The sequence below is a fragment of the Carlito syrichta genome, unplaced genomic scaffold (assembly GCF_000164805.1).
Source record: "Carlito syrichta isolate Samal-C Ts95f unplaced genomic scaffold, Tarsius_syrichta-2.0.1 Scaffold67556, whole genome shotgun sequence".
In the NCBI taxonomy this organism is placed as follows: domain Eukaryota; kingdom Metazoa; phylum Chordata; class Mammalia; order Primates; family Tarsiidae; genus Carlito; species Carlito syrichta.
Genome location: NW_007011652.1, coordinates 15379 through 31178, shown reverse-complemented (window position 1 = coordinate 31178; position 15800 = coordinate 15379). Strand labels below are relative to the sequence as shown.

The 15800-nt window shown below is 57.0% G+C and overlaps 1 protein-coding gene across 2 annotated transcripts; it reads right to left on the bottom strand.

Moving 5' to 3' along the window:
• Nucleotides 1-1311: 1311 nt before the first annotated feature.
• Nucleotides 1312-14804, bottom strand: TRAPPC6A (trafficking protein particle complex 6A). 2 transcript variants are annotated; one of them, XM_008051756.1, is made up of 6 exons: nucleotides 14708-14804; nucleotides 3489-3556; nucleotides 3167-3284; nucleotides 2578-2661; nucleotides 2353-2446; nucleotides 1312-1614 (listed from the first exon to the last, which is right to left on the bottom strand). In XM_008051756.1, the coding sequence occupies exons 1-6, from the start codon at nucleotides 14789-14791 to the stop codon at nucleotides 1583-1585; spliced, it is 480 nt and encodes a 159-aa protein (XP_008049947.1). In that variant the 5' UTR covers nucleotides 14792-14804; the 3' UTR covers nucleotides 1312-1582. The 2 variants fall into 2 exon arrangements, with proteins under 2 accessions (XP_008049947.1, XP_021564940.1); XM_021709265.1 differs by having other exon boundaries at nucleotides 14654-14791.
• Between the last annotated feature and the right edge of the window lie 996 nt (nucleotides 14805-15800).

Genomic DNA, 15800 nt, shown 5'->3' with positions numbered 1-15800 from the left:
CAGGGCTGCTGTGCGAGGGGGCAAATCCCGAGGTGGGGGTGGGGGGCAACCACGACAGCACCCAGGGCAGGACACAGGGAACCCGCCGGGCGCGGCGGCCCCCCTCGAGGGTTCTGTCTGGAGATCAGACACTGGCCCCTAGGGTGGGAGCCAGACTCCCTCCTTACCCCCGGTCAGGCTCTCTTTCCCCCGTGGTCCTTCAAGGCGATTCCTTGGGGAAGGCTTCTCCCTGGCCCATGAGGCGCCTCTGCACCCAATGAGGAAGGGCTGGTGTGTCTGAGTGTGGGGGAGCCTATGGTGACCCGAACCAACCCCCACCATCCATCCGGGCTGAGTATCTCCAATTCTCCCAGGAAACACCGGCCCAGGGCTCCCAAGTGCCAGGCTCTGTGCCGGGCAGGACCAGCACCCAGAGGGGGCGCCTAGAGGGACCCGAGAGGAAGTGTGTCCCAACGTAAATGAGACAGCGGGCGGGGGGGACGACGAGGCTGTCCAGGGCTGCAAGGCAGAGAACGGGAGACCACATGGCCACGGGGCAAGGTGAGGGGTCAGCATAGGCCAGGTGGCTGCAGGACGCTGAGGGGAGTGGCAGTTAGGGGAGCCAGCCAGGCAAGGGCCGGCTCAAGCAGAGGCAGGAGCCGATCAGGGCTGTGATGGGGGAGGCCAAAGCAGGGCTGGACAGGGTGGGTGGGCCAGACCCTACAGGGGCTGAGATCCTGCCGCTGGACTGTCTTTAGCAAGGGAACCCTTCCTCTTTTCAGTTGGGTCCCATCCCCAGCCTCAGTTTACAGCTGAGGCTGCGGTACTTACCCACATCAGGCAGCCGGTGGCAGAGCCCAGGTACAAGTCCAAGTGTGTGAGGTCCCCAGCTGCTACAAATGCAGATGGGAGGAGGTAGCAGGTGCGGGCAGAAAGGCTGGCATTGCCAGGGACAGGCACCGCTCTGGGTAGGACTTGCATTTGACGGGCACGTGAAGCACGCATGCCTCATGTAGAGGGTGAGGGAGGAGGATGTCTGGCCTCCCTCCATCCGTCCTCGGCCCTGGCGGCCCCAGCCCGCCCCTGCTCCCCAGAGAGGCTCCATTCTGTGCGTCCTGCTGGGCAGAGGGCAGACCCAGACTTGGTGACACGGCAGAGACACCAGTGAGCCCGCCGTGCTGGGGACCACCTCACCCTGCCAGGTATGTGAAGAGGGAGGCGACAAGCTCAAGGGGCTTGGAAGGGAGGGGACCGGGGGTGGGGAGCCATGGAATGTGCTCCCCCTCCTCCATAGGACCTGTGATGGCTGCTCCATGGATACCCCCATTTTGAATCTATTCCACACAAAGAACTTTTATTGAGCGTCTGCCAGGGAGGGACATGTTGAGGCGGAAACCCTCCACACCAGTCCCACGGTGGCTGGGACCCCTTTGCTTCCCCTGATGCCCCCACCTCCCTCTGACACCCACTTCCTGAGCACGTGTGATTCCGAGCCTAGGATCCACAGCACCAACCCCAAGACCACCCCCAAAGGCAGTGGCCTGGGGTCCCCGATCACGGTGTGTGCTGTCTCCTGTGGGGGGTGAGGGTTGACCGGGGGTCCTCAAGGCTGCTGGATCACCACCTGGAACTTACCTGGAAGAGAAGGGCTGGCTTTAGCTTGAGGCTGGGATCTGGGGAGCAGCAGCAGGGCACCCTGACGGCTGAGGGCTATTCATCCTCTGCTCTGCATGGAAAGCCTGGGTGGCCTGGGCTGGGCCCCAGTGTCCTCACTGGCCAAAGAGGTGCTGCTCCCGCCCATCTGGCCTACATCCCAGGGCCGCGTGAGTAACTAGGGGCATGAAGGCCATGTGTGGGCCCTGGGAAGGGCCCGGCACAGGCTTCTGTGGTATGTATTGCCCAGTCCTGCCCGCTGGGGCCCCAGGTCCCCCATGAGTAGGCCTGGGAAACCCACAGAGGACAGCAGAGCTGGGGGTGGTATGGGAGGCAGTGTGGCTTCAGGCTTTGGGGCATGCTGCCCCCAGGTAGGAATGGGACTTCAGCCGGACAGAGGACACCCTGTCACGCAGGTTCAAGTTGAAGCCCTCCCATCGAAGAATCCATCACCGATCTCTCTTGTGTCCACCTGGGTTCCCGTGCATGGAAGAGATCTCGAAATTACGAGATGGTTCTCTCCTGAGGGCTGGCAGCCCCAGGGAAGCAGGCTGGGGAGGTCACGGAGTCAGGGGCACGGATGGGCCTGCACCAGCTGTGTGGCCTGAGCAGGTGAGTGGAGCCTGGCCCACCTCCCGGCACCCACGAAAGAGCAGGACAGAGAGCTCTGAGTCCCGGCACACTCAAGGGTCGAGAAGAATCCCCCTCCCTGTGACTCACAAGTGGGCAGGGCTGCCGTGGAGGCGGTGACGGAGCTCTCGATGCCCAGGGTACTGAGGGTGCCTCGCAGGAGGCCGCAGGTGAAGGCCAGGAACTGGGCAGAGGACACAGACTGCAGTGGGAAGGGAGGCACTGGGGCCTGGGCCTGCAGAGAGGCCTCGCTCTGGCAGGAGTCAGGCAGATGGGGCGGGGGGCTGTGGAGGGAGCCCCAGCCCTCACCCCTACCTTGGGTGCCTCCTCCAGATACTGCAGGCCCGAGGCCATCGGGACGAGGAGGGGGAAGCTGCTGTCCTGCAGGACGTAGGTCCCCTGGGGGCAGAGGAGAGGCCAGTGGGGGAAGGGGAGGCCAGGACCCAGTGCCCTTGCCCTTCGGGCTGAGGTCTAGGAGGACCCTGGCCTCAAAACCACAGGGCCCTGGCCTATCCCCACAGCTGTGGAAGGGCCTGAGGCCTCTGACCTGGGGAGTGTGGGTGCTGCCTCGGGTTTTGTGACTCCCAAGGGACATAGTCCTGGCCTTCTAGGCTGTGTGGGGCTTGGCACCATGAGGGCATTCGATGGGAGGCGGGGCCAGCCTGAGCCAAGTGGCGTCATGCCGGGAGAGGTGCTGGCAGGCCTCTGGGTGCACGCCAGGCCCGATCCCAGGAGGCTGGTGAAGTTCTGGAAATGGCCCCCACGCCCCCCTGCAGGCTCCTGGTGGGCCTTGGAGGATCCGACAGAGCCCCCAAGATGGGCCTTGGATGCCGAGGGAAACCCGGGCTCCTACCGGCCTCCGGGCCACAGCCTTCCTGCCAGTCTCCTCTCCCGGCTCACCCACCTGGTGATGGGTGCGCTGGCCATCCATCTGCTTCTGGAACACGGCCACCCACAGGTCTCTGCACAGGAACCTGAGGACATCCAGCTCCTCCCTGAAGGCCAGCGTCTCCTGGGGCAGCCTGGTGGGGCAGGAGCCAACCCTTGGGCCAGGCTGAGGCTGAGGGGCAGGGCGGGGTGGGGGCCCCCCAGAAAAGGGAGGGAGCCAGGCTTGTTCCGCACAGAGTATTGTGACACTCCCCCCCACCCCGGGCCTGCCCAGGATGGGACCCGACCTTGGGTCCTGCCAGCCAGGGAGTGGGGAGGCAGGAGGGGCCAGCTCTCACCTCTCGCCCAGAGCCTGGCCCACACGGAAGCCCATGCCCTCTAGGACCGACAGGTTCATCTTCCGTCCCTAGAAGACCACAGAAGAGAGGCTAAGGGGCCTTCAGCCACCTCCAGGGGAGCCACCTGGTGTGACCCCAAGACCAACTTGCCTATGCTGTCAGATCAGGAGTGAGGAGACCCAGGGGAGGGACACAGCCTGGCTGGGGGGGGGGCAGGTCTTAGACCTCTCAGGCTCTCCCAATCCCCATCAGCTCCAAGAACAACGGGGGTCTTCCCCGGGCTCCCCTGGTATGTCAAGGGTTCTGATAACACCCCTCATGACTGCAAGCGCTTTCAGTGTGAATCCTATTAAGGCCCTGTGAAGTGGGTACTGAGACCACCCAAGATGCTCCAAGTGACCCCTGCAAGGGCTCATGGTGAGAGCCCTGGGCTGGGCCACAGATGGGGGCGCTGAGGGAGTCAACCATGATCACTTGCCTTAAGATACCAGTCAAGACCCCTGGGAGAAACAGACAGGGGCTCAGGGAAGGCGGTGGGGGCCAAGTGGAATCTGGAGGGCAGGCCAGGGTTCACAAAGGAGGGGACTCGGCTGGTGGAGCCAGGGCGCAGGCAGCAGGGATGGCAGGAGGCTGGACTTGGAGTCTCCATGTGCCTGCGTGCCTGGACAGCATGGCTGGAGGAGAGGAGGCATTCGTGGTTTTTTTTTTTTTTGCTTGGGTGACCTGGAACAAGCTGAGGGAGGGAGGCCCAGGCTGCGGGCACCAGAAATCTCAGGACGCTTAGCAGTGTGAGGCGCTGTGTTTCTCAAAGAAAGCCAGGCAGAACAGAAGAGGGAGAACAGAGAAGGGGGGTGCAGAACCCAGGAGGGAGAAAGCCCACCCACCACTGGCTCCTCTCAAGTGGCCACAGCACCAGGCTTGAGCCCCCTACCCCGTCCTCCCCTCCGTGGGTGGGGCTAGCTGTACCTCCACTGCCCTCTTCTCTGCCCCCAGGGGCACTCGCTCACTGGGCAGGGAAGGCTCAGGTTCTGGGCCTTTCCACCTTCTGCCCAGCTCCTGGAGGCCTCCCTCTCCCCCCTCCTGGACGGTGTCCTCTGCCCCAGCCCTGCCCACTCTGTCTTGCCTCTGGATGAGGACAGCTCTGTGGGGCGGGGATCTAGGCTGACCAAGCTACCTGCAGCCCGTGGGAGGTGCTTAATGGACAGATGCCGACCAAATCAAACCACGTGAAGACTCAGGACTCGAGCATGCAGTACATCCTCACTTGACAGCATCGCTGGGTCCTTGGAGACTGGGACTTTAAGCACAACGCATCAGGAAACCACTTTTACGTCAGCTAATCCATGTAAATGAGTGAAGTCTGGTATATATTTGGTCACAAAAACATCACCAAGCTTTTTAGAAAAGACCCAAAACACTTATAATACTAAACACCGAAATATAAGCTATAGAAAGAAAGAAAGGATGTTTTTAAAAGGAAGATAATTATTTACCCAATTATTCCAGCTCAAGGGGTGGTGGCCAGGACCCGCCCCAGCAGCTCAGGACCAAGGCGGAGCCTGCCTGGACAGGACGCACCCATCGGAGACACAAGCCTCCCCCCCACTGACGCTGGGTCACACAGACGCACTGACGAACCTAATGGCTCATCTTTGGGACGTGGGAAGAAGCTGGAGGGCCCAGAGGAAATCCACGCAGACATGGGGAGCCCGTGCCAAATCCACACATGGTGGCCCAGGACTCTTTCTTCTCATCGACGTTATAACAAAATGATGCTCTTTGAGACACTGCAGTATGCCATGTGCCAGGTGCTTTCTAGAAACGCTCTTGTTTAACCTTAACAGCCCCACAGGGTCAGCTGTGCTTCTCACCTGGAAAGTGGGGCTCAGAGGATTAGGAAGAACCCACCTAAGGAATCCTTGCCCAGAGCCGCCTTTCAAGGCCTGGCAGATGCAGAGAGGTGGGCGGGTGAGATAACACCCATGGCTGTGATGGGTATCACACAGGCAGCAAGGCTGAGGCCAGCCTGGTGGGAACACCGAGAACGGGGCCCTGAGCAGAGGTCACCCACATCTCAAGCCAAGGTGCCCTGCTCTGTCCTGCCCCACCAACTGGGGTGGCAACAGCTGCCCGTGGGCCTACACTGGCGCTCCTGCTGGGACCCCCATCTGCATTCCTCCAGCGTCCCCAGGCAGGGCAGGGCCGGCCACACAGGAAAGGTGCGGGGCAGAACCCCATGGTGAATGACGTGCAGAAGACTGCAGGTGTGAGAGGCAGGTGAGGGAACATATCTGCACTGTCTGTGTGGTGACACGGGTGGGAGGAGGTACCTGTCTGTGGGTCCCCTCACAGCAGCACTGACCCGTGGCTTGAGTGCCACCCACCTGGGTCCAGATCCGCCTACCCACCAGGTGTGGGACCTGGGGCAGCAGCTGACTGCCTGTGCCTCTGTTTCTCACATGTAAAAGGAGGGTGGCCGGTCGCAGTGGCTCACATCTGTAATCCCAGTATTTTGGGAGGCCAAGGCGGGAGGACTACCTGAGACCAGGAGTTTGAGACCAGCCTGGGCAACACAGTGAAAAAAATATTAGCTGGGTATGGCAGCATGTGCCTGTAGTCCAGGCTATTCAGGAAGCTGAGATGGAAGGATTGTCTGAACCCGGGAAGTTGAGGCTGTGGTGAGTTGTAATCATGCCACTGCACTCCAGCCTGGGCGACAGAGTGAGACCCCCAACTCAAAAAAAAAAAAAAAAAAAGCCATTGCCTTGCTAAGCTGTGGTCTGGCCATGTGTTCTTTGAGCTATGGCCAGGCCATGTTTTCCTAAGCTTTAGCCCCCTCCCCTACCTTGGGGAGGCGAATCTCCTCCCTCTATTTACTTTCTAAATGAACTACATTTTTCCATCTTAAAAAAAAATGCAGGGTAATGTTGGTAGTAGCAGCTACCTCCTGGGATCTTCCTGAGTAAGGGGTTGGTAAATACAACCCCAGTGCTTTGTGTCGTGCTCAGGAAGCATCACCGTCACCATCATTCAGAGCCTGAGTCTGTCAAATGAGGAGGCAGCCCCGGGTGACCAGACATGAAGCCCTCAGCAAGAAGAACCCCAGGAGGAAGGGGCTCTGTTCTGTGGGCCGACGCGTCCCAGCACCTGGAGCAGACTGGCGTCGGTGAGCCTTCGCCACTCATGGCTGCGGCTCCCGTGGCCTCCACCCAGAGGCCAGCTCCCAGGGCAGGACTCAGGTTCCACTCTGGCCGAGTGCGTCTGTGTCCTGCACGTGAGGACTTCCCAGCATCCCTCATCCATCCCACAGACATTCCCTGGATATCATCTGGGAGCTCATCTACTGTGCCTGCGGGGGGGTGACAGGGCCCAGGTGACGCCAACTGACAGCCTGGTGGAGGGGCAGCCAGTGGGATGGAATTCCAGGCAGAGGGTGTGCACGGGGAGGGGCCGGGGAGGGGGCCACAGGCTACAGAGGGTGCCTTTTCCCTGGCAGGCAAGTGCAGTCAACCTGAGTCGGCGCAACACATGCTGCCTGGATGCCCGCCAGGGTGGGCTGCAGGCCCAGTCCCTGCCCTGCTGGAGGGGCCAAGGCCGAAGGAGGCAGTGGCCAGCTTCACTGCAGTCACAGGCGGGCTGTGCTCTGTGTGCCCTCACCTGGGCTGGTGCGCTTCCTGTCCACACTCTGCATCTGAGGGAGGAGCAGGAGGGAGCGGGCTGGGAAGGCACTTCGGGGCTCAGCCAGGACAGTGGCCCCCAGAGGAGCGAGCCGGGCCTGATGAGGTCACAGAGTCAGCATGGGCTGTCAGTCCCACCGAGGGTGTGCAGGGGAGTCTGGAAGGGCTTGCAGCAAGTTCAAGTTTTCCTACCATGAACTTCAGGCTGCCTGGGTTTGAATCCTAGCTCCACCATTTACTGCCTACATGATCTTGGGCAGGTTGTCCAACCACCCAGTACCTCAGTTTCCCCACATGTGCAGTGGGCCTGATGACAGTCCCTGCTCATCGTGGTGGTGTGAACAGCACACGACAACAGCTCGATGTGCGGCTGTTGTGACTGTTGGTCCCACTGCACCTGGCCCTCCACGGGGGCCCAGGCCCATCAGGTCAGATCTCTGCTGACCTGAAGAGACTGGAGGTGGCAGAGCAGTGGGTGGGGAACAAGGACAAAGGGTGGGAAGAGGAAGTGGGCAGAGGGTGAGCAGGTGACGGAGTAGGTCAGGTGGAGGAGGAAAAGGAAGAGAGGCCTCCACCTGTCTCCATCACGGCCAGTCTCCCCAGACTCGGTGTCCACGCCCATGTATCCACACAAAAGTTCTTCAGAGATTAAGGCTGCATCATTCTGAAAACAGAAGGGATGGCCAGGCAAGGACTCTCCCATTCACAGGAATCTACCAGAGCCCAGCCCAGAGCCTGCACTTCTGGGCTTACCACGCCTGCCTCGGCTGGGTTTACACAACAGCGACTGCAAGGAAACACATAATGCAAGGAAGAGAGGGGACGCCTCTGAGAAGGGGTCTTATCAGTGCTGTGCTAATGGCGTCCTCCAAACAGGAAGGAACAATCAGACACAAAGCAGAGTTCCTGGAAATGAGCAGCACGGTGGCCAAAATAAACACTTTTTAACAAGGGAGCTGAATAATAGACAACTCTGGAAGACAGATAACATGTCCCAGGTTGGTGAGAAAAAAAACACAAGGGAGAAAAAAATGACAGAAAAGTTGTAAGATGCGTGGAAGTGATCCAAAGAGTCTAACACCCTTCTGAAAGCCCAAAGGACATAGGGAACACACAGCAGGAAAAGTCATCCAAGAGGTCACAGGAGGAAAATGTCCTGCACGTTCAGACAAACCCAAGGGGGAGCTTCAGGAGGATGCGTGGGAAACAAGCAAACCCGGCACACCCCAAGAGCCTTGAGAAATGGAGAACATTCTGGACTGAAGTGGCACAAATCGGAGTGGGGAACCCAGGGAAGCAGTAGCCCTGGTTTCTGCCTTAAGAAAAGCGCAGAGAGGCCGGGCATGGTGGCTCGCACCTGTAATCCCAGCACTTTGGGAGGCTGAGTGGGAGGATCACCTGATTCTAGAAATTCGAGACCAGCCTAGGCAACACAATGAGACCTGGTCTCTACAAAAAACAGAAAAATTACCCGGGTGTGGTGGCGTGCTGGAGTCCCAGCTACTCAGGATGCTGAGGTGGAAGGATCGCCTGAGCCCAGGAGATCGAGGCTGTCGTGAGTTGTGATCATCTCGTTGTAAGCATGCCACTACACGCCAGCCTGGGCAACAGACTGAGACCCTGACTCAAAAAAAAAAAAGAGCATAGAGAGAAAAGACAAGTTTTGGTTCCCCCAACATGAACGGCCTGGGAAAAAAACAAAAAAGTGTGCATAGGTGAGGAGGTGTGGGAGCCACAGAGCCAGCTGCTCCCTCCCTGTCCCCCTCCACTCTCCCATCTTGTCCAGGGTGTCCCGAACAACCCCAAATCCTGCCTCAGCCCACTAGACTCTCAGATCACTCAGTCCTACCTCCCAGCCCAGTCCCAGGTTTGGCTCGGCATGGCCTCTGCCCAGGGCTCCTACAGCAGCGCCCTTCCCCAGCCCAATCACCATCTGGTCCCATTGGGAGGTCTTTCTAAATGTAAACCTGAGCTGGGCACACCTCAGTTTAAGCCCTTCTATGGCTCCTACTGTCCTCAGGATGAAGCCCCAGTTCTCAGCCAGGCCTTGGGCTCTGGGCCTCAGATGTAGAGCACCACTCCACCAGGAACAGGCTCTGGGCTCTCATCTGAGGGCAAGGACTGTGTCTGATGGTTGCAGCACCCACTCCAAGCCCTCCTCAGAGCAGGGGCCGCCAACATACTCTCTGGGCTTGGTAGATGAAGGCTGCCAGGGCCTGGTCTCACAGTGGAGGGTCAGCTCTGACTCTTCACTTGCGAACTCAAAGGAATTCACTCTTTTGCCCAAAGGCCCCCTTATCTTTTTTTTTTGAGTCAGAGTCTCATTCTGTTGCCCAGGCTGGAGTGCAGCCTCGACCTCCTGGGTTTAGGCGATCCTCCAGCCTTAGCCTCCCAAGTGGCTGGGACTACAGGCATGTGCCACCATACTGGGCTAATTTTTTTTATTTTTTTGTAGAGACAAGATCTATGTTACCCAGGCTAGTCTCGAGCTCCTGGGGTCAAGTGATCCTCCCACCTTGGCCTCCTAAAGTGCTGTGATTACAATTGTGAGCTACCATGCCCAGCTCCCCTTCCTTATCTTCAAAGCTTCTGAGGTAGAGAAGCCACAGTCTCTTCCTTCAAGGGTTTTTCCTGCTTAGAGAACAAAGGCCTCTGGTTCATCTCCCACATGCCAATCTATGACAGTTCAGGAGAACCCATTCAACTTCCATGAACAGCCACCACACCAAGCAGGACAGGAGACCACAAAAGCCCTACACACTGGCTGTGGCTCCCGGGTACCTGTGCTGTGGACAGAGGTGAAGGAACCACCAACTCTGACATCAAGGAGGTCCGGGGCTGGAGGGTGGGGAAGACCCAGTGCTACCAATAAGTTCTAGAGCCAGACGCCTGAGTTCCAGTTGTCCTTTGACTGTTACTGTGCAGCCTCGGGAAGTCCTTACCTCCCACAGTCCCTCCTCTGTAAAACAGGAAAATAACAGCCATCTCGGAGGCCTGTCCTGTCCTGAGGATTAAGTCAGATAAGATACTGTGCTGGGGACATAAGACCCTAAGAAACAGGGCTGTGCCTGGCTCAGAGGAACACTTGTTGCACCAGAGAGAGGAGGGGGGCCAGGAACAAAAGAGAAACAGAGGAAATGGAGCTGGTTCTTATGACAGGCCCCTGGAAAACAGGGCTCCCCGGGGCAGGAGTGTGGGAAAACGGTGCAGTTCTCACCCCAGTTGCACCCAACAGCAACCCGGGAGCTTTCTGAAGCCTAGGCCACATCCCAGCAGCGTTTCTGGTATGGGACCCCAGCATCGGAACCCCAGCGGCAGCTGAGGGAAGCCCTGGGTAAGCACGGCTGAGTAAGCCTGTGTTTCCCATACTCGCTTAACCAGAGAAACCCATTAAAATCCTTCTGGAGAGTGAAAACATACTGGGAAAAGCCAGCAAGAGTTTACAGCACAGGCTTTGGAGCCGGGAGGCTTGATTCATGCCTGATTCTGCTGCTGACAGCAAGGAACTCTGTCTTCCTCTCTTATAAGGCAGACAGGAGCATGCCGACCTCTCCGGGTAGCTAGGAGGATCAAATGAAGTCGGGAGAGTGAGGTGATGAGCCACACGGGGAACACTTCCACATGGCAGCAGCTAGTACTGGTTAGAAGACAAAAAGATCCTGAGCCCGTGGGTTCGAGACCCACCTGGATAACTTGGCGAGACCTCATCTCTACAATAAATCAAAAAATCAGCCGGGCGTGGTAGCGCATGCCTGTAATTCCGGCTACTTGGAAGGCTGAGGCGGAAGGATCGCCGGAGCCCAGCAGGCGAGGTTGTGGTGGCCGGGAGCGGCCACTGCACTCCAGTCTGGGCGACAGAGTGAGACTCCAACTCAAAAAAAAAGAAGACAAAAGGAAGCCCGGTCCCCGCCCCAACACGGGGTCTGCATTCACTTCCTCTGCAAATCCACACTGAGGACCCACTACATGCCAGGGTGACACAGTGATCAGCATAGATGTGGGCCCAGCCCAGAGTACAGTCTGGCAGGGCAGACAGATGTGAATCAAAGTATCGTACGGCTACATAAGTCATGTACATCCTTACTGATATGATGAAGGCTACCAAGGAAAAAGCGAGGACAGGGACTGTGAGAATGTTGAAGGTAGGCTCACGTATCAAGGAGACCCACATCCAACTGGGGGCTCTAGGAGGGCTTCTCTGAGAAAGGGGCATCTGAGCCAAGATCAGAAGAATAGGCATTAACTGGGTGCAGATGTAAAGGGTGAAATGAGCCGGGCCCAGTGGCTCAGCCTGTAATCCCGCGCTTTGGGAGGCCGAGGTGAATGGATTGGCTGAACCCGCGGGTTCGAGACCCGCCTGGGCAATTTGGCAAGACCTCATCTCTACAATAAGTCAAAAAATTAGCCGGGCATGGTAGCGCACGCCTATAGTTCCAGCTACTTGGAAGGCTGAGCAGAAGAATCGCCGGAGCCCAGCAGGTCGAGGCTGCGGTGGCCGGGAGCGGCCACTGCACTCCAGTCTGGGTGACAGAGTGAGACTCCAGCTCAAAAAAAAAAAAAAAGGGGGAAATGAGCCAGGAGAAGGAAGCAGAGACAGAGAGGAGGGAGTCTGGACAAGGGCAGAGGAGGAGACAGATGGGAAACATACCAGACAGCAGAATGGGCAGGGCCTGCTGGAGGTGAGGGGGAGAAGGCAGACGTTGGGACTCCTGGGTTTTTGGCTTGAAAGCCAGGATGGATGGGTGCTGACACTGCTACCCCCTCCCAGAGTCACAGGTCAAGGCACTTTCTCTTCCGCAGTTACCAACATACCAGTCGTCTTGCTCATTTATTTGTCTGTCCCCCTACCCCCATGACAGAGCTCCAGGAGGACAAGGATTTCTGTCTGGTTCACTGAGTAAGCCCCAGAGCCTTCTGCAGGGCCTGGCACTTAGCGGGTCTTAGTAAGTTTGTTGAATGAATGAATACACTCAGAAGAAACTACAGGCAGTCCCCGACTTATTTTTTCACTTTACAAGTGGAAAATGAATGCAATATGCATTCAGTAATAGAAGTTGTATTTCAAGTACCCACACAACCATTCTTTTTTCACTTTCAGTACAGTAGTTATTAATAAGTTACATGGGATATTCAACACTTTATTATCAAACAGGCTTTGTATTGGGTGATTTTGCCCCACTGTACGCTAACGTGTTCTGAGCATGTTTAAGGTAAATCAGGCTAAACTATGATATTTGGAAGGTTAGGGACATTAGGTGTATTCATTTCTTTTTTTTTTTTTTGAGTCTAGGTCTTACCCTGTTGCCCAGGTTGGACTTCAGTAGCACAATCACGGCTCACTGCAATCTCAACCTCCTGGACTCAGGTAATCCCTCCGCCTCAGCCTCCCATGTAGCTGGGAGGACAAGTGCATGCCACCATGCCTGTTTCATTTTCTGGATTTTTTTTGCAGAGAAAAGGTCTTACTATGTTGTCCAGGCTGGTCTCGAACTCCTGGGCTCAAGTAATCTTTCCACCTCAGCCTCCCAAAGTGCTGGGTTTGTAGGCATGAGCCACTACATCCAGCTAAATGCATTTTTGGCTTATGATGGGTTTATCAGGACATAACCCCATTGTAAATCCAAGAATGTGTACATGGAGATAGTAACAAGCAACACCTTCCTGGGGGTTCATCTGGGAAGGAAACCTGAGCCAATAAAATCATCTTGCATATAGATGATGACAGTAGTCATGGTAATGATAATGAAAAGTGACCACACTCCCATTTATTAAGCGCCTACTCTCTGTGAAGATCCTCACCCTTACAGATTTTATAACAAAAGCGCCCATGTTTTGAGGGCAGATTATGTCCTAGACAATGTACTAAGTGCTTCAATGGGTTTTTTTTTAGATTGGAAAGTATAGTTTATTTAGAAAGTAGGTAAGAGAAAGAGAGCCAACAATTTTTTAAAATGATTTCTTCTATACCCTTGTAATTTTTCAAGTCAGGGTCTTACTCCCTATGTTGCCCAGGCTGGTCTTGAACTCCTGGGCTTGAGCAATCCTGCCACCTTGGCCTCCCAAAGTGCTGGGATTGAGGGTGTGAGCTACCATGCTGGCCTCCATTCTGTATTAGTCATGGTTCTCCAGAGAGACAGAGTCAACCGAAGATAGACCGACAGAGGTGTGAGAGGATGTTTATTTAAGGGGGATTGACTCTGGCAATTATGGAGGTTGAAAAGTCATACAGCAGGCCCTCTGCAAGCTAGAGACTCTAGGATGCTGGTAGTGTGACTCAGTTCGAGTCTGAAGGCTTCAGACTCAGGGAAGCCCATGATGGAACTTTCAGTTCAAGGACAGAGGCCTGAGAATTGAGGGTGGGGGGTGGGGGGAGGGTTGTAGTATAAATCCCAGAGTCTAAAGGCCAGGGAGCCTGAAGTTGTCCAAGGACAGGAGGGGAAGGGTATCTCCAGTCCAACAGTCAGTTCTATATACGCACCTTTTCTCTGTTTTTGTTCTCTCTGGACCCCCAAGTTGGATGTTTGAATTCATTTATTCTTCCTAAGGACCAACTTCCAAGAGGCCAAGAATGCTCCTACATCAGGGCTTTGTATTTACTGTTCCCTCTTCCTGGAATGCTCCCCCTCCTCCCACTTATCCAGGGATTTGATTCCTCCTCTTCCTCTGAAAGGCTCTCCCCCATCATCCACTACCCCATCCCTCTTCTGACTCTACTCGTTTTATTTATAAAACGTCTCACTAGCTGATGGCGTATTTCTTTCTATCTATCTATTTATTTATTGAGTCGCAGTCTCACTCTGTCGCCCAGGCTGGAGGGCAGTGGCACGCTCATGGCCACCACAACCTCGACCTGCCGGGCTCAAGCAATCCTTCTGCCCCAGCCTCCCAAGCAGCTGGAACTACAGGCATGTGCCATCACGCCCAGCTAATTTTTTGACTTATTGCTGAGATGAGTTGCCTAGGTTGGTCTCGAACCCATGGGCTCAGGCAATCCTCTCACCTTGACCTCCCAAAGTGCTGGGATTATAGGCGTGAGCTACCGCGCCCCGCCTTCAATTTATTACTTGACTCCCCTACTGAAAAGTAAGCTTCAGGAGAACAAGGATTTTGTCTGTCTTGTAAGTGCCTAGAAAACAACAGGCGTTCAGTAAGCGGATGGCGAATGAATAAATGCCCCACTCTAGGACTTAGGTACTGTTATGATGCCCACTTTACAAAGGAGGAAACTGAGGCACACGAAGATTAAGTCACCGGGTCCACACCTAGTGAATGACGGAGGCGTCTCGGTACTCGTCCAATAACAGCAGTATAATTACTAGCTGCTTACTCAAGCCTTGAACTGAGGGCTTCACCCTGAGTCATCTTGCTCAACTGCAGCAATAACCTGCAAGGCCGGCGCGGTCGCCATCCCGCTTTACACTGAAGGAAGCCAGCGCCAGATAACCAACGGGGCGGGGCTGGGGCTCGAACCCAGGCGTTCCCCGAGGCCTTCTCGTCGCGACCTTCGCTTCCTCCCCCTACCCGCCGGGGCCCGGCGCTCACCCCCGGGCCGGGGTCGGGGCCTTGAGCCCACAGCTCCGCGACCATCTCCGTGTGCAGGAACTCGAACAGCACAGCATCCGCCATGCGCCGGCCTTGCGCGCCTCCGCACCGCCCAGCGCTTCCTGCTCTCATTGGCCAGACTGAGCAAGCTCCGCCTCCCACGTCGCGGCGCGAGCCCGCCTACTCCCGCTTCCATTGGTGTTTTCAATAAGCCCCGCCCTCCAGCTCCGAGCTCATGCCGTGCGCGCGTGAGCCCGGGACTCCAGGGGGCGGGCCTACTCCTCCTCTCATTGGCCACACGTGACAACATCTTCCCTGCTTCCGGGTCCTCGGGCATTGCCATTGGCCTCATTACTGGTTACACGTGACGCAATCCTTTTTTTAAAAACCCCTATTGGTCCACCGCAGACTTTCCTCTCAGCACCACTCTGAAGAGCCAGTTCAGCCCTTCTCTATTGGCGACACCTCCACTCACGTGACTCTCGCACACACGCCTCAGAGCGGGTGCTGAGAGCCTGCTTCCTGGTTGGTAGCCGAGCGGCCCCACGTGACTCCGCCGGAGCCCGCCCAGCTCGCCCCCCTATTGGTCGGGACCGCAGCCTCCAGCTCCCACGGTGAAGACGCTGCGGTCCGGCTGGGTAGCAGATCCCGCAGGTATGTTCTTTGGTGACAGCGCTCCCCCCAGGAGTGCCCCCTCCCGAATCCAGCTGGACTGTCATCCTTTCTGTGACTCTGGCACTGGCGCCTGAGCAAGTCGCGAGCCACTGTGCTTCCGGGTCTGAGATGGGCCTGGAAGACCGCGTAGAAGGCGTGGCCTTCGCGGGAAAGAACTCGGTTTGGGAACTCGGGCCCGGACCCTCGATCGGGACTGGGATCCAGTGGCCCCATCAGCACCAGCCTACAGACGGGGAAACCGAGGCCCAGACGGGAGAAACGGCCTCCCCCAGACCGCTAAGGGGAGCAGGGGAGGGGCTGGGAATCCGCGACCCGCGCCCTCTGACCACCACGGGCGCTCGCCCTCACGATGTCCCTTCGCCCTCTTTGCCCCTAGCCGGCGCCATGGCGTCCCGGGGTCGTCGGCGGAGGCCGCCGC